The 26,872-nt window shown below is 38.8% G+C and overlaps 1 protein-coding gene across 1 annotated transcript; it reads right to left on the bottom strand.

The window, feature by feature from the left end:
- Window positions 1–4,202: 4,202 nt before the first annotated feature.
- klf5l (Kruppel like factor 5 like) lies at window positions 4,203–26,353 on the bottom strand. Its single transcript, XM_007563861.2, has 4 exons — window positions 26,050–26,353; window positions 14,191–15,109; window positions 13,125–13,184; window positions 4,203–5,172 (listed from the first exon to the last, which is right to left on the bottom strand). Exons 1-4 carry the CDS (start codon window positions 26,188–26,190, stop codon window positions 4,994–4,996), a joined length of 1,299 nt encoding a protein of 432 aa, XP_007563923.1. The 5' UTR covers window positions 26,191–26,353; the 3' UTR covers window positions 4,203–4,993.
- Between the last annotated feature and the right edge of the window lie 519 nt (window positions 26,354–26,872).

The following is a 26,872-nucleotide window of genomic DNA, read 5'->3' as shown; positions in this document are numbered from 1 at the left end:
CGTGTGTGTGTGCGTGTGTGTGTGTGTGTGTGGGGGGGTGCATGCGCGTGTGTGTGTGCGTGTGTGTGCGTGTGTGTGGTTGTTTGTCCTGTCTGTCACTGTGTTGCTCTGCGACAGACTGGTGACCTGTCCAGGGTTCGCTGGAGAAAGTCACCAGCACTTGTAAAGAATATTGATGGATATTAAGTATTTATTTTGATTATTGAATCTTCTGAACCTTGACTTTAAGATAGCTAGCAGTGCAGCTAACCTAAAGCACTGCTCATAAACATTACTTAAGCCAATTTTTAAGCACTGCACTAACATGGTATTTAGCAAAAGCTAATGGTAAACTGCTAACTCAAATATAAACGTCTAAGTACTTGAGGAGTTCTTAACAGTCGATAACTTAAACTTCAGCTTTTTTCTGAATGTTTACAAAATAATTAAGATTAATTTTAGGGGGAAGTTGGTAAAAACCCTGCAGCACTAAATAGCTCAATAAATTGCTAGCTTCCAGCTACAGATAGATTGTAGCTTATCTACTTAGTGTGTCTGTCACTACTAAATAAATCCAAATAAATAATGTTTCAAAATAACATGGTCAAGTTTAATAAAATCTTAGTAATAAAGATAAATATAGTAATAATAAATTATCAGTACTCAACCAAAGCAACACAATTAAAGACTGACAGAGGTAGTGAATGCCTGTGGGAAATATCCTACATGTTTTTAAAAATTTATTTATAGCCTTTCTGTACTTTCTGTTCTTCTGAGAGACAGTTAACTTCAAGCAGTTGAACAAGTTTTAACAAGAACGTTTTGTGGAATGAGCCATGTGCTCTGCTGTCAGCTTCACCACAAAGAAAAAAAAAAAGTAACTGAGCAGAAAATAGAAGAGCGACTGATGGTTGTAGATAAACAGGTGAGTCATCCGTGTGCCTGTAGCCAAATCTCTGCTGGTTCCAGTCCTGACCAACAATCTGCTGTTTGCAAATATGCAATAAAAACTAAAACAAAAAAAAGGCACCAAAAACCCCCCATAATATTTACTGAAACTAGAATATTATTATTTAAAAGGAGTAAAGTGTGTAAATGCCAGCAGTGATGAAAACACTTAAGAGTTTCTTGGAGTCAGACAGTTTATAGGAGGAAGGATGTATGATAACACTCCTCTGTGCACTTTGGATGCAGGTGGAGAAGCAAACCACAGACCAACACAAAGTAGAGGAAGTCTGCAGAGTATAAAAGGATAAAACAGTTTTTTTTATTTGTCACTAACTATCTTAAAAAGTGTGATGTACTTTTTAAGTATTCAGCTGCCCCCTGAGTTAATAGAATTACCTTCCACAGTAAGAGTTGAAAAGTGTTATGTTTGGTTTTTGATGGAGATTCAAACCCAGGCAGGATGGAAGAAGTCTCATGATGATAGTTATGGTTTAAAATTGCAGAATATAGTCATGTTTTCCTTCATTTTGTCTTGTACATGTACAGTTGAAACCAGATATTTACATACACTGAATTAAAAGACACAACAATTTTTTTCTCACTGTCTGAAGTTAAATCATACCAGACTTTTCTTGCTTTAGATCAGCTAGAATTACCAAAATTATTTGGTAATTCTAGCTGTTTGTTAAAATGTATGACTTCGGTCAAAACTTTTGGGCTTCTCTCTGCAAATGTCTGATGGATTATGTGATGCATTTGTGTTCATGCGAGTCACAAGTCAATTTTCAATTCAAGGAAAGTTACAAAAAAAATGTTTTCACCATGTTTTTGGAATTTAGCAAATAGAAATAATTTAAAGCAAATTCTAACAAAGTTAAAACAATAACAGTTTGGTCTGATTTAACTTCAGACAGTGAGAAAAAAAATCTGTTTCTATCTTTTTATTCTGTGTGCGTAAATATATGTTTTCCACTGTGTTAGGAACACATTCCAAAATACCTGGATGTCTGGTCTCTGAGGCTCCAGCCTGAAATCATCTTGGCACAAACCTAATGACAGAGTACATTTGGATCTTCATGCACTGAATTACTCTTTGTATTTAATTGTTCCGTCAGAACATCATGCACCGTTGTGTCTTGCACCGCCACTTTGCTAGCGGCATCAACTTTCATATCACGCAAGTTGCAAAAAACTCTGTGTGACTTGAAGAGCCGGAATGGAGCAGAGGAGTTGACACAAAGGAATAATTAACTCAGAATCAAACTTACATCTTCCCGGGAAGACGACGTGGTTGACACGACGTGGAAAGTAAAATAAGAATGCAATTATTAAAAAAAACAAAACAAAACAAAACAAAAAAAAAATAACAGAAAGGGATCATCGATGGAAGTTTTAGATTTCTAATGATTCAGAATGTGTCGCTAAGTCAATACAGAAATGGTTCAAAGAACACAAAACCAGACTTCTCATCCCTACCGTATCCCTTAGCTAGTCTCACTAAACTGCCCTTAGGTATGAGTGTGTGCATGAAGCACGGAGGACATCTTAGGTTGTTTTTTTGTTGTTTTTACTTTACTCCACCAACCAACATTTGAACACAGTTCAAAATAAGCAACATGAAAAATTTAAAATAGTTTCAAATATCTTTTATTGTTCCATTGCAACATCGCTGCTGCGCAACCAGAAAAACAAACAAACAAACAAACAAACAAACCATTGTTCTTTTTAATTTGTACATCAACAATTTGATAATTCTCTTACACACATTAGGTATCAAAACAAAATTAAACAAACTCTCACAAACAACCAATCTAAAATCCCATTAGTTAAAAAAAGGAAACAAAAAATATTAATATTATAATAGTAAATAAGACAAATATTTACAGAGACTTCGTTTAAGACTGCAGTTATGTACACACTGGGGTTTGGTCAGCGCTCCCTCTTTGAGAGAGACAGGAGAACTTTCTTCCTTGGTGACAAAATAAGAAAAAAAAAAGTAAAAGTAGAACAATCATACTGTTGAAATAACAGGAAGGTTTTCACTTAAATCATCTAATCAGACAGCCAGCCTCCATGGAGTGAAGTCTTTCATTGGGGTCAGTCAGGTCAATAGCAAACTTTTCTCTCTTTTCTCCAGAACTACTCAGGTTTTGAGTCACTAATTTATTTGGGTTAAGATCAGAAGCCAAGGACCAAAAGTTTTAATCTTTTAGGTATAGAAAGTAAATTAGAGGGAGAAGGAGGAAGTTACAATTATCTCAACTACATACACAAACTATTAGATGGTATTTTAATTTGAAATATTTTACTACACTTGAAATAAGACAGAGCTTACAAATAACTTTCAGCAAGATATAAATCTTGTTTTGAGTCAATAATTCCTTAACATTGATCAAAAGTACTGGTTCTCACGTCAGATTATTTCACTTAAAACAAGGGAAAAATGTTATAAGTGTAATAATCTACCAGCGGAGTGATCACTTTCTCATCAATATTAAGAAACTAAGGACTTAAAACAAGCTCCTATATCTTGCTGAAAAGTTACTTGTAAGTTAGTTTTGCCTTATTTAAAGTATTCTAAGATATTTGCATTAAAAATTAGGCCAAAAATACTTAAAATTTTGTGGTTTTGCAGTGTAACGGACAAGGATTAAGTCCAACGTCTCTCTGGTTGAATTCTAACCAAACAACCAGACGGAGATTTAAAGAGGTGTGGCAAAAGCAAATTAAGTGGATTAGCAGCGCTTGCCAAAATGTCATCCAGGACGTCTTACGGTGGAAAACTGTCTCTGCTGCCTTGATATTGAGCTGTAATGACAGTCATGAGGCCATCACACAGCACCAGTCTTCAGTCAGAGGCATCTTCAGATTCGTTGCAAGATTGACTGCTACTGGAGATCCTTCACAATAAAAAAAAACAAGTCTTTGGAGAAACCTGAAGACATAACTTGCAACATCAAATTTTCATTTGGGATAAAGTATTTTTCAACTGAATTTGAAATGAATAATATAAATTACTGTCTTTTGAGTAATTTTCTCATAGTGAAATCAGGTTTTCCCATATTTCTCCAGACAGCGTAGGAGCCCTGAAGTCAAATCTGCCACGTAAAAAGTGTGGCCCTAACGCCACACAGGCCCCATCAATGAGCCACTTACACAATGCGGTGAATGCTAACCTGCCTGAGAGTCATTTTCCTGCCATGTGATGCATTAAAACGATCAGGAGGACAAACCTGATTACATAAAAAGCTCTGCCCACCCGCGTCTGTCTTTTCAGAGCTAAAGCGTTAAACAAATATGGGGAGAACTAAAGCAAAACAAACAAAAATAAATAGACTGAAACGCAAAAAAGAAAAAAAAAACATTGGGACAAAAAATCTGGTGATATTATGGTCGCCATGGCAACAGGGATGAAGGATACAAACACTGGGTTCGACAGGTATTACCTGAGCTGGAACAGGCCTAACAAGCTTAAGATTAACCCCTCCATGGAGGTCTGCGTCATCTCATCTGCTGGTTCTTTTTTTTTTTTGCCTCCTTTCCTCATTCAGGCCCTCAGCTGGAGGATTTTATTTTTATCACAAGGAAGTCATAAAACACAGAATATTACTGAGGATCGCGTTCAGTGAAAAAGAAAAGTTATCAAGTATAATGCTCAATACATTCGCTGTATTCTCAAAAACGCACACACACACACACACACACACACATACACACACACAGACATATGCACAAGTATGTACACAGGCAGGACATGTCTCGTTGAAAGTTCATACCTCAGAGAGCTGGAAGATGAAAACAGTCATTTTGTAGGGGAAAAAAAAAGTTCTCCAAGATAATCAGGAGTTTTTTTAGTCCATTCTTGAAACCTGGAAGCGATCTTCAGTAAAGATCTATCTACAAAGTGATTAACCTGTATGTTAAAATCAGGTCCTTTAGTGCACCCCTAGGTTTTCTTTGGAGTGTTTGAGTTGAGAGGTACCAGAGTCCAGACAGGTGGCTGGGATGTGTGGGCACTGCTCTCCTTATGTGACTGTTTTGGTTTGGACCCACAGGCAGCTGGGTTCTAGTTCTGGTGGCGTTTCATGTGCAGAGCCAGGTGGTCTGAGCGGGAGAAGCAGCGGCTGCAGGCCACGCACTTGAAGGGTTTGGCGCCGGTGTGCTTCCGGTAGTGCCGGGTGAGCTCGTCCGATCGGGCAAAGCGCCAGTCGCAGTTCTCCCACGTGCAGCGGTACGGTTTCTCGCCTGGAAGTGAAAAAAGGAGAAGGCATTGTCATCAGCACACTGCAGGATGCTTCGACACCATGATGATACCTCATGCAGACCAGTGATAGACCTGCAAATACACCAAAGTTCATACATTTACACAAGCAGGTATTGAAGCATCCAATAGTCAGGCAAAAAATGACAAAGTCTTGATGTCACTACCAAGACTTCTAGCAACAATCTGTTGCAGATGTGCCAGCTTGTTGCACAATAACAAACGTAAATACCAACCACTAGCTAGTGTGTGCACTAAACCATGTCCATAACTGACCATTCTGCGGGCCTGCGTGTTGCATAAAGCCGACCCAGAAAGCGAGAAAAAAGAAAAATATGAGTGTTTATTTATTTAATGTTATTTAATGTTTTTACTGTGTCAATGTCCCTTTGCTGTGGCACACTGCACTAAATGAATCACACCAACATCACCAGGCTTCATTTGGTTAACAGAATTGTTCTCCACAGCATGGCCGTGGACGGCAAGTAAAAAAATAGTCTTTTTGCCCTCCAGAGTTGTTCGCATGCACAACATTTCAGGATGTAAGCAATAACATGCAACGTGCCTTTAGATTATATCAATATATTCACAATCTGAGATGTTTGATAATCAAATATCAGATCACATTAAGATGCAGCTGAAGTATCTTAATGTGATTTTCAGAAAGCAACATGAACAGTAAAGTTTACTTTCTTTATAAAAAAAATAACACAAACATGAGTCAAATAAATGTTGCCTTTAAGTTTAAGTTTACTTTTCTTGAAAATGAATGTGTGTTTTGGTCAAGTACAGTTTACCTTTGTTTTTAAAGGGTAAAGTTATAGTCACTCCTTTATTTACACTTACATATTTTATCACTACAGAAAAAGCACTTGTTCATGTAAGTATTTGAATAGGTGAAATAATATTTAGAAAACCAATATTTATTTACATTAAATCCATAGTTTTAATGCAATTAGCAGAGTAAAACACACTGTTAATGCTGGAAAACTGCAGTATACTTTATTGTTTGTCCAAAAAAAAAAAAAAAAACATCTAAGCTTGGATATCAAAGTAGTTTGTATTTGAAAGATTTGTCATTTGGGTTTGGGTTTTTTGGGAAACCAATCCACAATTTTAAAATGTTTTTGTTCATTAAAAAAACAAACAAACAAAAAAAATTGATTTGTGTTTGAGATCACCTTCCTGAAGTAGAGCCTAAATTCCACCTATTCATCTATGTGAGGTGAGATTGAATAATTTATGCAACACACCTGTAACATTTTCATCTTGATGGTTTTAGCTCGACTCTTATCAAAATACTTCCTGTCAATTTGGCCACAAATCCCAATGAAGTTTGGTCTGAACTGGGCTTTCCAGAAATGACAACAACATCCAAACTGGGTTTAAATATAAAGCAGGCTAACATTAACCTCAGCATGTTTAAAATTCACAAACTCTGCAATTTCACTAGAGATGGTCAAATATCCAGCAAATAATAAAACACAAATATCCCGCAAACAGGTTCCTAATGTTTAAGAAAAAAATTAAAAATAAAAAAAAATCATGTGTCGCGTGCAGCACAGAGATCATTTGAAACAATATTTATCCGACTGTTGCAACATCTTTTTGTATCTGTAATGTTGATTCTATGAAACAAGACACGTTCCACTGGTTTTACAATAAAAGGGCCAATATGGGTAAGAAGGTATGATGACAAAGAACCTGTGAGAAATGGGTTCAAAGCAGAGCGGAAAAACAAGCCGAGTAAATGTAACTCGACAGTTATCCCACCCCACCCAAAGGCTGACATTTCTGCGCTGTGCCGCGACGTGCCGAAGCCAAACACCTGAGCTAATAATCAACAAAGAGAAGAAGAAGAAAAAAAAAGCTGGTATGTACATGACAGAGAGGAAAATATGCCATAGTTCATAGCTGAGGTGCAATATAATGTCTGGAAATAAATCAGAGGGAACAGAGTTAAAATGACCAAACCCCCAAAAGTTTACTGAAGGCAAAACATTTTAAATGTTTCTACAACAACAGGCTTTTGCTATTCTATCAAAAAATGTGAAGAGTTGACTCTGTTTTGTCTGGTGGGTCGTTATGTTCTCGTTATTAGCATGGGCACTGTTAGCTCTGATTAGATAGCCTCCATCAGTCACGTAGTGACAGCCATTATGAGTCCAAAGAGCAAACAGTGGGCGGCGAGGAAAGCAAAAGAAGGTTTTAAAGAATTTTGGTGTAATCATGTTTTACCAATAATGTTGGTCCTTTCCCAGAATCCCCTAAAATACATCACTGAAACTCTCGAACGGCACAAAGGTTTCCTTATATGGAGAACATTGTGACTCCTGGTGTATGTAAGAGGAGTTTTAAGTACAAATATGAAAAGCTCAGGCCCCTCAATGCCACAGGTGTGTTTGGTTTTGCTCTTTCGCTGCGCCGTTGAGGTCAAAAGAAGCACAGTCGGCTCTCTAAGACTATTATCCCTGAGAGCCGGTGAAATACGACACATAGGAGCGCAGAACAAACATACTTGACTGCTATATGTTCCTCGACAAGCTGGCAATAGGGCAGGTGAAAAGTCATCCATCTACACCTGCCAGCATTCATCTTCGATCCCAAGAAAAATCCTGCAGTTTATTAATACAATTTATACGATATTTCAAAGTTGAAAACTGCATCAAGCTAAAAAAAAAATAAAAAGGCAATAAGATGAAGGGAATGAGCTCTAAAAAGCCTTTGCAGGTGTTGGTAAATGGAAGCCAGCAGCTGTTTGATCAGGTGGCCGATTAGAAAAACGGTCAAACTACAGTATTGCTTACGTGTGTGTTAATGGGTTCACGAACTCCGACCACATCATAAGCCATGATGGATGAACGCACAGTCTCACCCACTCAATCACAACAAAACACACGGCGAGCGACGAGGGTGCATCAATCAATGCGAACAAAGAGAGGCTTTTATTCAGCCTGACGGGGATTTTATACGGAAGATACACATTTACTCTCTGAGAAACGTCAAGTCTCACATCTTAAAAGGGAACGAATACCTCAGCTTCCTCCTTCTTATATGTCAGGTGAATTCCCATCAGTGAGATCCTGGCTCTCTCTCTTTTCTCTCTTCTTTTTAAACCAAAATAGTTGAAAGCACTTGGATTAGAAACAATAATCTTTTTTTTAAAAAACAAAATTAAATACATTTCTTGTAGTTTGTGTTTATGATTATTTGCGGCTCTTTAATAAGAGCCATATTAATAAGTGAGAAATACTTTTTGCTGTGCACTATTAACTAAAAATTGCAGTTTATGTTTTAGGTATTTTTCCTGCAAATTACCAATTTAAGTACAGAAGTTTTATTTAGCTTTAGAAATAATTATTTTCAATGTTTCTATTGGGAAACTTTCACCATTCCTTGCACTTCGTCAGCTTTTCAGTTCATCCGTAGCTGAATTTAAGATTAGAGGCTCTCAGCTTTTTGCCTCTGTGGTTCAAACCATGCAAGACTATACACTGTCTGGTGTAATACGAATGAAGTATAATCATTTATTTTTACAACGTCTCTGCCTGTTTTTTTTTTTTTTTTTTTTTTTTACGGAGTCAAAGAGCAAACACTTTCAGGCTCTTCAGGACGCCCATAAACTCAAGTTTTATCAGCTTGGTTAGTGTTTGTGAAGAGGGCTGGAGGGTTACCCAATAGGGCTGATTGCATTCTTTAGGTATCGACACACAACTTAAAGTCAAAGTGAAGAGCTGAGGCGGCCATGGCCAAGGTTGACCCTTAAACCCCCCGCCGTTCTCGGAGCTCCTGGGAGGGGCCAATTTCTCTGGTAAAGGTGTAGATGGTGATTCACTTCCACAGAAACAGACTTTTACTGTTGAATCCGATGCTTGACAGTGGACATTATTAGCATTCTAACTCTTACTCATGGGTGAAATGGCTGCTAGTGTAATTATTAACTATGACTCTGTCAAAATGAAAGCTCTAAAAACAAAGTGTTTTTAAACCTGGACTGTTTTATTACTTACGGAGTGGAGAAAGGCAAAAATATTTCAAACCAGTTGCATGCTGGGTAAAAAAAACAAAAAAAAAAAACTTTGAAAAATCTCCTGAGGGAGACGTCCAGCAGGAATCCCGATCTGATCTCTGAATCACCTCAACTGACTTCTTTTCTTGTTATTTCTAGCAGAAAATTTTTTTAAAATGTTCTTTCAGGCATAATGATAAGATCACCACTTCATGCATTCACCACCATGAATTCTGCTTCTTCCCTGTGATTGGTTAGCAGTTGCTAGCTTTGTAACATGATATAATGTGGAATGATATTCAATTCTAAAGGCAAAGACATGTAAAAAAACAGACAGATTTCTGGATCTTTAATGCAGGTCACTTTACTATCATCAATACAGTAACTGAATATGAGGCAACTGTCAGTGCTGAACGCTGTTTTTAATCTCAATCAGTCCAAGATAATACACTGAAGTCTCCAAGGAAAGTATAAAAAATGATTTTCAGCATCTAACAAAAGCCTAGATCAAGAAGTTTCACTCTGTAGTCTTACATCAGGTGTGAACCTTAGCAACGAGCCTTTATCTACTCGACGGCTAAAACAAGATAAATATCGAACAAAGACAATCTGCTCCTGTCCTCCACAGGCTGGTAACCTGCAGGGGATGCAGCCTGGTTTGTTTGTAGAATCTCAAGCAAACATAACAATAGATTGCACTTGAGAAAGAAAATTTAAATACTGTGGCCATATAAGCACACATGCACAACTTCACAAAATCAACTCTGGAAGAAAGAGTAAACTTTTTCTTCCAGGAATCTGAAACAGACCGAAAAGAGCTGCAATGGGTCACTGCAACAATAAAAAGAATCAGATTATCTTCTAATCAGATTATAAGACACGTCAGATGTGAAAGTTGCTGATCTCCGCAATTAATTGGCAAGAGAAATTGCAAAACATTGTCGTAAATCACACAAGTTTTACACTCCGGGTAACTCATTTAGACTAGAGCTGATCTCATCAGGAAATCGATCGATATTTGACCACAAAACATTAACAGGTATGGAAAACTCAGAGCAGAAAAATATTGTTAAAACATCTGGAGATAAAAAGTAGAAACAACAACAAAGGGTGGGGAAGAACGATGAATCAGAGCTGAAATACATGAGATGAAGTAAAAGTAATAAGATTCATGGGCGCAAATACCAGGGGTCTACTGTACATGAATATTAATTCAACATGTCATTGTACTGGATTGTGGCAACAAAGCAACATTATTCATAAACACATGATTTATGTTTTTATTAATTTTAGTAATAGATAGTTTTAGTCTAGAAGCCTTTTTATGTGTGAATAATTCACAGGTCAGAGGAGTAAACGGTCCGGTGCTGGATCTAATCCAAAACACCTGGACAAGTGTGGATTAAAATCACTTTATAGGATTTGATGAAATAAAAAAAAATGGGAATAGTGCTGCTAGAGAAAAGGCATCTTCAGTAAATTTTCATATATTTTGACCAAAATTGGAGCTATAATTTCTGTTATCATCTAATGCCACGGTTCTGCAGCATACGGCTTCTGAGCCACAAGTGGCTCTTTGGACCTTCAGCAATGGTTTGTAACTCTGACATTAAACAATAAAGAATCAACTACTGTTTAAAATATAAATCTATTAGTAAATAGTGGTTAAGCATTTTTTTCCATGTAATATATTATTCCTCCATGAGAAAACGACACTAAAAATACCAGTGACAACATTTGCCATCAAGTTGAAAATATTAATTTTTAAAATAAATTTCTCCATCCCAATTTCAACTGTATGTCATCTTGTTTTATTTCAAAAGGTCCAAACCTTTGCGGCTCTAAGCATGTCTCATTTAGGTTGTAAATTCTACAGACCCTGATTTACACAGTGGTCATTCGTTTTATATATTTTTCTATGTTATTTGTTTACTATTCTCATTACATATTACTATATTACACATATTCTGTTTGCACTGTGCTGCCGTGTCCTGCTGCTTTAACAGCCAAACTTCCCCGCTCACATCCATAAAGTCTCATCTTATCCGTTTATGGTCCGTTTTTGTTTGCTCGTCACATTCGCTGCTGGCTCAAACCTCTGCGCTGAAGGAGCCGCGCAGCTTTTTAATCGCATGAGTAAATCTCTAAAACACAGGTTGAGCCGAGGCCGCTGGGAATCGGCAGGTTTCGCCTTACCAAAAGGAAACATCGAAACCAGCCTGCCCCCATTCTGCAGGCAAAGCCCCTTTTGCCTTCCTACTTCTGCTTATGCTGAAAAGGAACTGAAAAGCAGGAGGAACTGGTTTGGTCTTCATTTAATCGCGCGTCTTCCCTCTTTTTTTATTCTCTTTTCTTCATTTTGATCTCCTCCCTCCCTTCTTTGTTCTCTCTCTCTTGGGAAATTTAGCGGACAAGTATGAGCATGAACACATGCTGAGGACAAAAAACAAAAAGAAAACAAAAAAAACAAACGCTAAAATTGCCTGAATGTCATTTTCATTTTAATTATGCTCTTGTTTTTCACCTCTATTATCGTTTGAGGGCGTATCGAAACTGGCAAAGTGACAAACATGCGACATTTGAATAAATAAGCTTAAAGTGGCTCCATCGGAAGGATAATAGCTCCAGTATGACTGAGTGGGTGTTTGCCGTTTTGCAATTAGACATGAAAAAGTTGGGACAGAAGAACAAGCAGGTCTACAAAAAGCTGACATTGCATGCTTAAAGTTGACGCATAATGCAAAAAACAAGATTGTTGAGTCCTACAACGTTATCATGGAGCGTATCTTCAAGTTGTTTTGCAGCTTTGAGAGACATCTTGTGACTGATAAAACCAGAAAATCCAGTGATCTGCAACCGCTGAGCCTATAAATCACTCCTGAACCAGGCTTCATGGTATTACATGGCATTTCCAAGCAGCCAGACGTTCTTGGATTTTTTAAAAGTGGTCTTAATGTCAGTGCTGCCATCTCCAAATTGTAAACTACGGCAGGTTTTCCTATCATCTCCTTAAACGTCCCTTTCGCTGTTGACCCTCAGCACGTGACGCGTCGTTAGAAATCAGGCCAGTCGCCAGGATGGACGTCAAGAAAACCTAAACATGCATTAGCTCTGTAGGGCTTGTCAAACATCAGACAGTTGCTAGCTTGACGTTTACTTAGTTGAATTCATTGTAAAAATGGTCAGAGGGAGCACAAAGACAAGGATCCAAACCAAACCTGTTATTTTATTCTAAACCTTTTGGAGAGGAAAGAAGATGGCGGTGGACAGCAGCCATCAGTCATGGATTTGCACTGATATGATTAGCAAGATACAATCAAATATTGTTTTATGGAGAAGATACTCAAATCATTCTTATAACATTCTTAAAGTGACTTTCAGTGTTCGTATAAATTTCTCATCACCATTACACATTCCTTCTTTTTAGGTTTTAGGTCAGTTTTTGATATTTAAGAGTAAATACAAAATATTATTATTATCATCATCATCATCAAAGATATTTTAACCATGAAAAACTAAAACAGACTGATAAAAAAAGAGAAAAAAAGTTTGAATAGGAAACACAAAAAGCAGGAAGGAGCATAGCGAGAAGAGTGATGAAGAAACAGAACAGGGAGACAAGAGCTAGGAAGTATAAAAGGAAAGAAGGAAAGTAAGAAGGGACAAATGGAGGGAAGAGGGAATGAAGGGAGGGAAGAAGATGAGAAGAAAGGATAAAATGAAACAAATGGAGAAGGAAAGAAGGTAAGGATGGAAAGAACATTTTCCAGATTGTGTGGGAACTCTGGATGAATAAATAAACAAATGAAAGGTTCCTCTATAAACGGACGGTGAACAGACAGGAAATGAGGAAGTGATGGCAAACAAATGCACCCACTTCCTGCCATGTCAGAGTCTAACTCTGCCGGTTGGGAAGAGTTTTCTCACCTGTGTGTGTCCTTTGGTGCGCCTTCAGATGGGAACTCTTTGTGTAAACTTTGGTACAACCTGTGAAGAAACGAAGGAGAAGCTGATGAGCGAGGCAGGAGGCAGAGACGTCTTCAACAAACGTCACACGACAACAAGTATTCCTGAAGAACTACAACAGCCGCTTAGATCAAACAGTGTAAGATCCACATTCAGAAAAAACTAAAATCTTGCAGCAAAACTGAATTTTCTACAGTTTCTGAAGAGCCAGAAAACAAAAAGATAAAACCTGTTCTGGAGGTTAAACAAGCTGCTGTATAGTTTAAACTTCAAACTTATTGTTGTTCCATATGATCCCTAATAGTGTTGCAAAAAATTGTGCAGAAACTTTTCATATCGAGTTAAAATCAGGCCTAATCTGCTGGCGTGCACGCTTCCTTTTTCTGTTGCGTTATTAATAGCATGCTGGCGATGGGAAAATCCTTCCTGGACGATCTTGCGTGTTTGTGCGCTTTTGCTTTTGGATTTGAGTTTGTTTACACAACAGCAACTCTGGCTGCAAATTGGACAAACTTGTTGGAGTGGTTGTGCTGAAACTTGCTGTTGCTAACAATTTGTTTATCAAGCTGTTAAATCTGGTTGCATGGAGGATGCTGACTGGAGAACTTGCCTTGGAAGCAGCTTTGTGACCAGAATTCAAACAGAAATGAAATGAATTAGTAAATAACTTAAGACTTTTAAGTTAAAATCTCTTAGTAAAAAGTTAGATGCAACACAGAGGCATCATCTTTTGCAAGCTTTCTGCTTTCCATGGTAAATAGAATCACTTCTACTCATTGACTTATACTCGATTTTACACCTCAATCATCAGAATCTGCTTGTAATTGTTGCATTAAAACTTGGCCAAATACAGCAGGTGTTTTCAATCAAACACTGACCTGGGGGATGTCTTATTTGCAGGGAATTGACAAAATATATATATATATTTTTTCCAATTGAGCCCAGAATAATAATAAAAAAAAAAATCATGGATGATATTCTACTTCACAACCATGCAGCTGTGTCTATGTTTATCCCCCACACACACCTTGATAGTCACAGAAGTGGATTCGCCTCTTCTCCAGTTCTGGATTGTTCCGTCGGTTGTATTTGGGCCCCGTCAGAACGCCCTGGCCGTGAGTCATTAGAAGTGCATGGGCAGAGAGTCCCGTCACCTTCAGGCCCCCCAGGCGCTGCTGGTACAGAGGCGGCGGCTGCGTCCCCAGGGTGAGCAGCTCCGGCTGGCCGTCCGGACTGCCTGGCTGTGAGTTCGGCGGTGAGGGCGGCAGGCTGTGGGGCGCCGTGGGCTGGGTTGACGCCTGGTAGTAGCCGTGATGCTGATGCTGCTGCTGGTGCTCGGCGTGCATCATGTAGCCGCCGTTGTTTGCAGGCAAAGCGGCGGCACCGAGGTTCAGCATGGTTCTGCCGCCGGCGGAGCCCTGCACCGCCGCGCCGCTGTGTGGCAGGGTGAGGTCTGAGCTGGCGATGGGCATGTGGTAGACCTGCGGCTGCGGCGGCGGCGGCCCGATCTGCAGCTCTGTGTCTAAATGCGGCTGCTGCTGCTGCTGAGCTGCAGTGGACACTGTCACCCCGCCGGTGGAGCTCATATCCGGCTTGATGAAAACGTTGTTGACCACCGGCGGTACGCTGAAGACCGAGGTGAAGTCTGGCAGCGCCTGGGTGGTGGCAGGGAGGGAGCAGGGAACCTCCAGGCCCGGTTCTGTCTTGATCTGCTGTGGCGTCAGCGTTTTGGGGTTACTGGGCCTGTAGAGGCCTGTGCGGAGGTGGGTGGTGCTGGGGAGGATGAGGTTGATGTTGAGGCTGTAAGGGGTGGGAGTTTTGTCCTCTGAGAAGTACTCATCGACCACGGACGCGCTCTCTCGCCTGTACTTCTTTTCGATGTCTGTGGAGGTGGTCAGCAGGGGGCTGTTGACCTGGGGAAGGTACTTGTCCAGTTCTAGCTGAATCTGAAATGAAAATAGCAGAAGTTAAACTTTAGGGAGCAACTTTGAGCTTTTCAAATCATTGCTTTGTAACAGTAAGTGTTCTGTTCTGTAAGAAATGTAAGACTTTGAGCATCTGCAAGTATTTTCCTGTGCATGTTCACTCTGCTTCCTTGGAAAATGGAAAAAAAAAAATCACAGGAAAGCAGGAGGCGACATGTTTTAAGTTTCAGTTTCTTTAAAGATAAGAAAACAAAGATGCAATCAGTCTGCAACAAGTGCCAAAAAGATTATCATACACTTTATGAAACGACTTATAAACACTAAGGAACATTACTGTTACCTAAACCAAAGAATCTTTCCACATTTTGTCACTTTACCAACACAAACTTCAGTATATTGTTGGGATATTATTCCAATATTTACCCTTGGATGATTACAACCCGTATGTTATATTATTTTTATGTTTATATCATGTCCTCCACTCTGTTTTATTTTGTTCCTGTGTTTCTTGTTTGAAATCAAGTCACTGCGGAAAAAGAAAGAACATGAGGAGAAGAAACAGAAATGCTGGGCGAACTTCAAAATAAGAGCATTAATATAAACGTATAATTACTTGGATTCCTAAAAGTCAACAACTAAAATTTAACACAGAAGTCAAACATTATTCCACGGGAAGTTTACAAAACAGCCAAATAAACTAGAGCTTTAGAATTTATCTAAAAAAATCATTCAGCTAAGTGCTGTAAATGTTTTCAAAGTAAGCAAAATTCCTGAAGCGCTAAATTAAAAACTAGCTCTGCTATTAGTGTAATGCATTAGTGGAAGAATGCCCACCACATGAAATACACTGACGTTTGTGCTTTTTATACAACTTTTGCAAAATGTTGCTTTTGTCTATTTCTGGAAACTCTTCTTTCAGCCTCAAAGCTGGAGGATCTGTGGAGAACACAGAGGCATTTTTCTGCGCAGCAGGACTGGACATGCTCAGCGCTGAGTAAAATAAACGACAGGTATTTTCCTGTGTTTGACTGGGAGCCATTATCTGATCTTCATTCCTAATTAACTGGTGTGTGTCATTCAGAGTCCATGAAGCAGGCGGTGGACGAGCTGTTGAGTAAAGAGTCTTTGTAGCACAGATCACACACACACACACACACACACACACACACACACACACACACACACACACACACACACAGAGTTTAAAAATATGCACAGATTCTAAGAGGTCCAGACTGTTCACACATGTTACACCTGCACACTCAGACGGAAGAGATCCCTCCCTGGGCGTGGCCGGGGGGGTTGATGCATGAAGGAGACAATCGGTGAAAAAAAAGAAGAAAGAAAAAGCTCTCAGACAAACCAAAACAAAGGCTGAACGCATGAGAAAGATGGTGCAAAACCTAAACACTGAGGGGTAAAAATAAACCTGCCAGACAAATCCGATCCTTACAAAAGATGACGGACACGAGGGGAGGAGGACGACTGGGATCAGCATGCAAAAACACGCCAGTGAGACACAAAACGGACAGCATCAGAGAGCTAAAATAAGCAAGAGAAATGTGTGATATGTGTTATGCACAAAGGAGAGCAACTAATCTAGCAGAGACATCAGCACAAACTGAAAGTGATGACAGAAACCTGATGATCAGAAATATGAAGATTAGAGCTTTAAACCACAAACTAACTGTTGTTCTTGGATACGTAACTACTTCACATATTTCAGTTCTGCAAAAGCAGAACATTTAATTGATCAGAGGGAAAATGGACTTGATGAACTTGTCTTTCATTTGCACAAGAGCCATCTGGAGAAATGATGGTCATGAGACGCTGATGGGGGTCAAGAAAATGATCTGCACTACACATGTGTGCAATCAGCTGTCAAAGATTTGCTAGAAAAACTAATTTTTTAAAAAGAAAAACGTGGAAATTTCTGAGCTTTAAAAGTCGAAAATTAGATTTTTTGGCAAAAGGGGAAAATTTCTAACAATAATAGCCCTAATACGCTGTCAGAGGACTTATCTTTTTAAAGAGACGTTAAAGGAAATTAAACACTTCAATTGATCATCGCTCTAAAGTTTCAGGATATAAAAAAAACAATATAATCTTTACCAAGTCCTATTTACATTTATTCTAACTGAAAGAGCATAACGGACCGGGGTGGAGAGAAATCAGCAAGAAGCAGAGGAGCAACAGATGCAATCTGAGAGGGGTTGGAAAGTCATGTGTAAACCACATAAATCTGTCATTCTGCAAAAAGAAAAGCTATTTGCAGTGGAAAACATTTAAGAAAGTTGCCAATTTTCCCCAGGATAAACAGGATGGCAAATTCCCCCCAAAATCAGTTGGTGTATCAATTCAGAGATTGCAAAGGTGGTAACATTAGACTCTTCAGTCCTCGGGTCACACACTACATGTTAAAGTTTGTGACAGGAAACAATAACAGACAAAGTCTGACTGACTTGTTTGAAAAGATTGCAAGTGGTTCTGTCTCAAACGAAACGGTTGCATGATTTTTGGTTTGCAAAGTTGCATCTGAATGCAGCAATAGGGTCAAACTGGTTAGATGAAATGAAGAACAACAGTCAGGCACAGTGGTGGAGAAGTTATGATGTGGGCTTGATCTGCAGCCAGAGGACCTGGATGTCTTGGGTCCAAACTATTTGCCAAGTCAAATGTGAAAAAAAAACCTTTTGACAGCTGAATCTACGTCCAGACTAGTTTACCAACAGAACAATTAGTCTCAATGCCACAGCAGCCATAAAAATGGCTGGAAAAGAAAGCACTCAACGTATTGCAAATGACCCAGTCAAAGTCCAGAGCTTAACTGAACTTAAGTGCAGAAATAAAACACTGGAAACAAACTGATGCATCCCTCCACAACAATGTCAGATTTACCCTAAAAGCTGCTAAATCATGGACAGTTCTTGGTTTTCCCAAATGCAGCTTTCTCAAATAAAGAAACCCACCCATCCTGAACCCTTCTCCACACGTTGCCATTTGCATGTTTTCTTGTTTTTACATGCATCTATGCGTGAATCCTGCAGCCTTTTCCCTGCAGGGCCAGGTCAGATGTCCATCATTAGTCACAGGTGAGCTCCCTCCGCTGTGTGATCAGTGCAATCTGAGAAAGCCGCTGAGAAGAAAAGACTTCTGTATTTTCTGAGTGGAAAAAAGTGGAAAACAAAAACAGTCGCTTTGTTTCCTTTCAAAAAGAGAGAGAGCTTGTGTCCTTCTCAGAACTGGACAGAACCAGGTTCTGTTACAGTGGATGCTGGCAACGGTAACCCTAAGGTGACCTCGGTCTTGGTTAGTTGGTGATTGATAACTTTTCCCAAAGCTAATAAGCTTCTCCAGATTTCTCTGCTGCAAGCTGAGGTCATGCTGTTTGGTTCAAGTCTTCGATTCATTAAGCTAAAGGAACGCCTGAAGCAGGACAAGTCGATGGACTTCAGTTCAGAATGCGTCTCTATTGTTTCATGTGTTAAACGTGGAGAATATTTTCGGGCGGTGAGTCAGTTAATAATTAGAGAAATGCATAACAGCCGTGCTATGAATCTTTCAGTCTGATAACAACAGTCTCTTATCAGCTGCTTTATGGGACGGAGTGGGAGTTTCCCACTTCCACCCACCTTTACTTCTGTCCTTAAAGAGGTTTTGCAGAATTTAGCTCCAAGTTCAACAGAAAGTTTTAGATTTGCTCTGTTGGAGACAGAACATCTGTTTCCATTAAGGCTTTCTGCTGAAAAACCAACCGCAGAAAAAACTTTTTTTCTTTATCAAGTTGTGGATTTCTTACCGTTGGTGGATGCGTCCGATATTGTTTGAAAATCTCTCCATTTACCAAAAACACCCCCCGGGTAAAGCAAACTGCAGAATGACTGGCTGCGTCTGCACACCACTTCTGCTTTATGGCTTTCAGGAATGCAAAAGGTTATTCGCCTTTGGATTGTCGTAAAAAAAACAGAAAAAGAAAAAAATATATATATATTTGCTCAGGAGCCAGCGGGTCTGTTCAGAGGAGAAACTGTGTGGAGGTCATTGGAGCTAAAAATCAAACCTTTGAGACTGTGATGTGGTTTTATGGTTTCTGATAGGAAAGAAAATTAGGAGAAATCTGTTTAGCTTTCAAAGAAAGTGAAAATGATTTTACTACATAGAGAAAAACAAGCCTGAACAGAGTTAACAGAGACTGAAGAGAATTTATGTTCTTTTCCCAATCTCTATAAAGCTCTGTGTGACCAACCCGTTCCCGTGACGATCCTTCCATCTCCTGTTCCCTCTCTAAACAGCTCCAGGATGCAGCCATGTGCTAACATGATAGCACGTGTTAGCACATCGCTCTGCCACCACTATGACACACCAGAGCAACAATAAACCATCATGATTCATGAAACGTTTGATGATCGCTCAAACCCCTCCATCTGGTACATTTTATCATCACAGTACTGTTTTGACCTACAACCGTAAGATTTATATGCTGAATGTAGCATATAGTACAGTGCTGCTTATTGTAGCATTGTATTATTATTTTTAATGTATTATTTACACTCATTTTTGGACCATGATTATTTTTTATTTTATTATAGATTTACTTTTATCTCTCATTATTTCTGCTTCAACTTATTTTTTTTTGTTGCACCATTTATATTTTTGTTTCATCCCAATATGTTTTCTTGTCATAATTAATATAACATTTAATCCCTTTTCCTTTCATAATTTGTGTCTTTATGTTTTCTATTTATTAAATTATTTCTATTTAATATTCTTAATTGTGTTATTTGGGGAATTGCATTCAAGTACCGAGAAAGCACTCCTCCCCTTTTTTTTGCCACCATTGCATATATTTACTCATTTTAGAATATTTCAGCTATACTTTATTGTGTCTCTTCCGTTTTTGTTCTAAATGAAAACCAAAATAATGAAGTTCCCCTTCCTTTACGCCAGCAGTGGTCGTTACTGTTTGAGGAAACTGAAGGAATCCATATATAATAACAAGTTCCGACTTTCAAGACTTATTTCACCTTTTGTTTGCAGCTCTTAAAGCAACTGTTTTTCTTGACGAGCCAAAAGAAAACAGAAGAATATGACTGTTTGCAGACAGAGGGAGACGTGGCTGGGCAGGACGGACACAGATTACTGAACACATCATGAATCACACGAGTGAAACGTGTGGAAGGAACATACTGTGCCAAGGGATTAGAGGCAACTCACGTTTGTTTCTTGGAAATAAAAGTAAGATTTCACATTTTTAAAACGTGTCTCTCAAAGTCTCTCAGTCAGATCCATCAGAGACTGTCCCGAAGTTCTCTATGGGAGAGGAAAGGAGGAGGAGGAAAAGGAGAAGGGGTTTCACAACCACATGCAGTTTGGTTGAGATGATCATGACGATACCAAGATCTACAGAAAACACCTTATAACCAAGTAAGAATGGAAAGGAATAAAAAAATAAATTTACCTAGATGACTGAAAAAAATACAAATGATAGACTTCAACCTCTCCCACTGCTGCGAGGATATCAACGAGCTGTAAAATGCACAGAGCAGAGGCTCTCACTTATATTCAAATCACCTGCATGTGTTGTCCTGAAAGTCAAATCATTAGTCAAACCACAACCATGTCAAACCTCAGCTGCATGGAGAACGTCTGTTGGCAGTAAGTTGCTTGGAAAACCGGGCTGTTCAGTCTGATAACACACAGACGGAGGGGCCTTGGAGGACAGAACCAAAAGAAACTTCTGGTAAGCATCCGGGATAATGAAAAAACAAAACAAAAAAAAAACAAAACAAAAAAACGCTTGGAGTACTTTTGGATGTTATCTGAAGTATTGATCTTTAGGAATCAGTGGGCATGACTGGTAACATGCTCTTGATCTGTGCTCCATAAAGTTACTCTGTAACTTATCCTGTCGTCTGCAGTCAGTCTTACAGGAAACTCACAGGTGACATAATGACACAAGAATCTAGGAAGAAGTTTCATTCCCTTCACTTATTTCCCATAATCCTGGTAAGAATAATAGACTGATCTGACCGTAAAGAGCTTCTAATACGGGAGGTTAAAGCACCACGTTTTGAAGAAAATGGATAATGATTATCCATTTAGAAGACTGTAAACATCAAATCTACTAGGTAGGCGTAATTTGAACGTGACTTTTAAATGGGACTTTTTTCTGCAACGTGTAAATGTCATCATGAACGCAATCTTTGCAGCCTTTTCAACAGTTATTTATATACATATATATATATATATATATATATATACACACACACACACATACACAAAAACAAAAAAAAACTGCTTTCTTCCGAATAATGGCAGCCATTATATATTATTGTGCAGAAACATATTAAAAAAAATGTTGAATTTATCTTTACTGGTTTTTTTATATCAATGACCTGTACTAACATAATGAAAATATTTGTACATGGTGGATTTGTGGTACTTTAAATAGAAAAAGTGTTAGAACAAGTCTTCCAGTGTGGAGTGCAGATAATTTGGAAACTTAAGTTCTACTTCAGTGATAGTAACACAGTAGTTCCTTATCTATGTTAGGATGATATTGTTTTTCGGCAAGATTAAAGCCATTATATTTGTCTGAATTTCTGAGTTCAAAGTCAAAAGTAGTGTTTACTGAGCAACCCTTCAAGTTTTCCGACGTACAACTAACTAAACTGGCTACGACGTCATTCTCAGATCCAGTTTCTGACTTCTAAGTAAAGAAAACAATGTAACTATCCACATGGTGAAATTATCTTTAAATATGCAAAGAACAAAACTGACAACTTTTTAAAGCCCATGGTTCATGACTTTTTAATTTTCCACTTTTAAACTTCTTGTTGAAGCTAGCTGTGCTACGCTAGCAATTGCTTGATTCAAAGCAGAGGCAACTAATTATTTGATTTTAGCTTATAAGACAAACAATCCAAAAATGTATGAATAAATAAAACCAAAAACATTTCACTTTTTTTTCTCTCGTCAACTAGCTTAGCTGCAAAGCTAATGCTGGTGTGTAAATTAGCAGAAGTAACAGAAAAGGAAAAGTTCTGATTTTATCTGTGTACATTTTTTATATTCTGTCCTTCTCTATGTTGGTGATACAAGAATATCACAAATTGTTGAAGCAACAACTCATGGAAATTTTAAGTGCAACTTTTTTTTAAGTTCTCATAGAAACTACCAGTTTTGTGTTTTTCTTTATTTTTACATCCTATCCAGCAGTGTAGCAAAGTGCCTTAGACAAGCCCAACAGATTTACTTTCACTAGTAAGAAAATCTTTTGCTATGATGCCCCACATAAAAGACAAAAGACTGAGAGATTTCTGACACTTCCCTCTATTAAGTGGCAACAAATCAAGGATCCTTAAAGAAGGTTTGATGTATAATTTAAGAAATCATTTTTATTAATTCATTCTCAGGTTTTTCTCATTTGATGCAAAATTGTTTTATTTGATCATTTTGTCTGGTTTACTTTACATTTAAAACATGCTTCCGAAATAAATGTGACTTAATTTCTTGAGTTTGGCTTGAATGTATGCTCTGATGTTCTCAAGCTTCAGACAATGTATTTATTACCAATCCAAGCAAACCTTTACAGAACCGGTGTAGCCGAATATTTCTCTAAACTTTCAAAGAGTGCTCCCAGGGAAATTTACTTACAATGCTTCAAGGGTAAAAAGGAATCTATGTAAATAACAGAACATTGTGGGTTGTTATTCTTTTACTTTCTGTATTCTTCTAATGACTCAAATGTTTTAAAAGAAGCCATCTGCTTCTTTGAGAAAGAAATTTAAACTTACACTAGTAAAGAGTTGTGTGTATTACAAGTTATTCTTTCATTTCAAGCCACACTACAAAATTACAAGACAAGACAAAGCTACTGTTGCACTTATAACCTTGAAAAACTTTCAAAACATTTTTTTTAGTCATTGAAAGGAGAATAAGCCATAAATATTGGACTTTGTTTCTTTTTCCAGGTTAAGCCAATTAAGAGAGTGGTAAAGCTGTAAAAATATATGTTTACAGTGATACTGACGAATACACCTGCCAACTTATGGGTTTATATCCAACAAAATCCCTCAACTCCCATTATGTCTAAATCCAAAAAGCGGTGTGACAAAACTGTTGGAATTTTTACTTCCCTCTTTGCTTCTCCAAAGCTAAAGCAAATGACAGAATCTGACATATTTCAATCATACCTGGAATTATGTTTGTCTTCATATTTCTTTACAGGTTACTCAAGATGTCAATAATTAGCAAGAATTATATATGTCAGGTGCAAAACTGTGTCAAGCTTTGACATGTTGCGGTGAACCAGAACAAAACCTAAAGTCTTTGATTCCGTATTTTCCAATGCTCCCAGCTGGTCCCGCTGGCGCTTGCATGTGAATCTGAGGGTATTCTGATGTTGAGGTTGATGACAAGCTGGTGACTAATGTTGGACACTAATTAGCCATAACTAAATATTTGCTTCAGTAATTGAGGGAGACCACACAAAGGAAGGAGTTGGGTTTCCTTTGGAGCATGCTAATGATTCCCCTTGCTTCTCAGCATGAGCAAAAAAAAAAATCAATCAACTGTGGATTATGGCCACTTTTATCAGAAATTCCCATCATTTGAGGCCTCTCTGCACACTAAAATAAAATATATAAAGAATTTAAACAAAACATAATAAATATTTGTGCAAAAAGACTGACTACGAGCTTAATATTTCAATGGAGTTGTGAAGACAGCTCCCTGGCAGTTAATCAAAGTGCTGTTTGTGACAGGAATTGGACTCATGAGGGTCTCATCATGGCTATGACTTTCTCATGAGGTCGGCCTGCCTCGTGCTCTCTCTGGCCTCAGGGAGGACGGCGGAGATGCGGGCGCTGCACAGACAGGTTGAGCAACATACAGCTGTCACGACACAGTCGACTTAAGCGCTGTTTAAAAAACACCGACACAATTACACAAAAACCTGTCTGAGAGTGGAGAAAAGAAATTTGAAAAACAAGACAAAGGAGGGATTTGACGTTCTTTTTTTTCTCCCCCTCTCCATTAATTTTCTGTTATACCGTTTGAGTCAATTGAGCAAAACAAAAGGAAGGAAGAGCTTTTTTTTTTTTTATTTAAACTCTTACAGAAAGCGACCAATTTGAGAAACAAACTGGATGAATCTCTGGTGAACAAAGAGCACATAAGGTAAACCTCCTCAAAGCAGCCGCCTACAAAAATTTGCCTGAGGGGTTGCAATTTCACCTAGCCAGACTTCAGAGTACTTGACGTAATGTTTTTGCATAAAGCTCAAGCGTCGTAGGTTCTAACGATGAAACAAGAAAAGACAAACACGTATCCAAGCTATTTCATCCCAAGCAACGCGCCGCAGTGACCCCAAAAGTAACAAACGGCACCATTTGCTGCAACCTGCTACGTAGCGCCAACAACCCGCTGAACCCTTCAAGTCGAAATGATGTCTTATGATAATTGAGTCAATTATTAACAGGAAAAATACTGCACTGGCCCACTAAGGTTCAGGTATTCAGCTGTAGAACATTATGATTCATGGAATCCTATGAGCACACAAACAGGTCAGGGCTGTAAAGTGGTCCATGTTTATGGCTCCCATAGAGTCCCACAGTAATCTGCAAAAAGATAGCCTGAGAGAGCTTTCCTAAAGAACACAACCACATGCCTAAAGACACTCAGTGTTTTAGATGAAATGTTTGCGTAGTTGGGTTATCGGTGACAGGAAAAAAAAAAGACAGGAAATGCTCTCTTGCTTTTTATAAACAGCTACAGCGTTCAGCTTCTCATGTTCCTTGTTTACAAGAAAAGAAAAAAAAAACATCCACGTCATTCTGTCGATGATACTTAAGACCTGAACGTGTTGCATGGAAGTAAAAAAAATAAAAAATAAAAGAAATCACATGAAATTGAGGATTTACACACCCTCGCGGGTATTAGATGCACTCTGGATGTTACATTTTGAAAACGTAAACGCCAACCATCAGTTGTTTACTGCTGCCCACATGGGAAGTGTTGTTTTTTGTTTGTTTGTTTTGTTTTGTTTTTTTAGCCTTAGGTGTTCGGATTGGGCACCTGTTTACCAAAAACCAATGGCAAGTGACCAAACTCTGGAGCACAACAAAAGGGGTTCGGTTTCAGTTTGTCCGTGTTGCGATCAGCAGGGCCTTTGTAAAGCCATGTAACTTTAATGCAGCTGCATGTTTGTGCTGTCACCGGCTGTCCATGTTTACGACGCAGGCCAGAAGGGGCTTCTGAATCTCACTGTGATGGGTTGTGAGCAATAAGCCAAGAGCTACTTCCTGAAATGTTCAGGAACACATGTCACACTGTAAGCATGAGGTTACTTTATAGGATGGGACAAAAACAGTAGCTCCATTGAAGCTGCTCTCAGGATGAGCTCGAACCTCCTCCTGGATGATGGGATTGTTCTGGGGAGGAGAACCTGAGGAAACCAGGCCTGAAGGTGTGCAAACAGCTTCTCTCTGACCAATCTTTATGTACAGCTTGCAAAATATTTAAGTTGAAACGACTTTAACATCATCACACTTCTAAAAACCTCGTTTATCATTAAAGGGCCTTTATGATTCCTGAGAGTTGTTTTAAATGTGTTGTTTTGCATGGCTTTTTTTTAATCTACATTTTTGCAAACAAAGTTTTTTAAGAACTCTACCTATCTCTAAAACAGTGTAATTGTCATATAATTCGTGTTGCGTATAGCTGAGGTTTATTAGTGCGTTTCTACCCTGTCAGGTGTCAGCTTAGGACTTTAACCTGCCCTTTACAGGTAAGCTGCGTTTTGTGCAGCCCGTTAAACAAAAGGTAATTCAACAGGAATCGAAGCTTGAACCAGTTTACAGCATCGCAGACTGTTTATAAGACCTGAGAATATAAGTAGAAGGTATTAAAAACCCAGAAAGGCCCAGACTGGAGTTCAGCGGGTCGGCAGAGATTCTCACCGGCGGTTTGACGTCCTCAAACACGGACGTGTCCTCAGCGCCGTCCGCTCCCGACATCCTCACGGGCTTCAGCTGCGTGAAAACCGCCCTTTCCTCTGTCATATGCGGCGGATTCATGGCCAATTCTACTCCCGCTGCCATAAAAACCGGAACTTATTCTTATTAACAAACTGGGGTTTTGTATCCGCCAGGGCCTTTATGATTACTGGCTTTAACTGCGTTGACGTGAGGCTGAAGACAGACGGTGTAATCCACAGTCCTCTAGATAATTGTGAGGTCTCAGGTAGCCTTTACCTGAGCTCAAGTATAGACCTGGAGGGCATGACTGACACGAATTTCAGCCAATCAGAGGAGGGCTGGCTTAACGGAAGAAGGTGGGGTTCACCTGATGCACTGTAGGAGGGAGAAAGAGAGAGAGAGAGAGAGAAAGAGAGAGAGAGAGGGAGAGAGAGAGAGAGAGAGAAAGAGAGAGAGAGAGAGTCAGCTAAATTAATTTAACTTGCTGGAAAAATTTTCCAAATAAATATGTTGATAGTGGGGAAATTCTAATTTATTTCACACATGGGTGTTCAAAGTGCAGCCCAGGGGCCATTTGTGGCCCTTGGACTGGTCTTTTGTGACCCCACAGCTGCAGTTAAAAAATAATACAACTGTGGCCTGCCCAGCACAGGCAGTTGATGCAGATTGAGACTTTTTGTTTTAAAATCTGGGTAAATTTATGGCAGACATGATTTTCTTACAATATGAAATGTTAAGCACCACACAAAGTTTTCATGTTTTTATAACAAAGCTGTAATAATGAGTAGAACCATGTTTATCCAGC

This window comes from Poecilia formosa, unplaced genomic scaffold (genome assembly GCF_000485575.1).
Source record: "Poecilia formosa unplaced genomic scaffold, Poecilia_formosa-5.1.2 Scaffold152, whole genome shotgun sequence".
NCBI classification, from domain to species: domain Eukaryota; kingdom Metazoa; phylum Chordata; class Actinopteri; order Cyprinodontiformes; family Poeciliidae; genus Poecilia; species Poecilia formosa.
This window is presented reverse-complemented; position numbering and strand designations above follow the sequence as displayed.

Coding starts and splice junctions, on each gene's coding strand:
- klf5l (XM_007563861.2), bottom strand. CDS start 26,190: ATGGCAGCGGGAGTAGAATTGGCCATGAATCCGCCGCATATGACAGAG. Junction 13,185..14,190: donor CCACTTCTGTGACTATCAAG/GTGTGTGTGGGG, acceptor GTTTCTTCACAG/GTTGTACCAAAGTTTACACA. Junction 5,173..13,124: donor GCACCAAAGGACACACACAG/GTGAGAAAACTC, acceptor TTTCACTTCCAG/GCGAGAAACCGTACCGCTGC.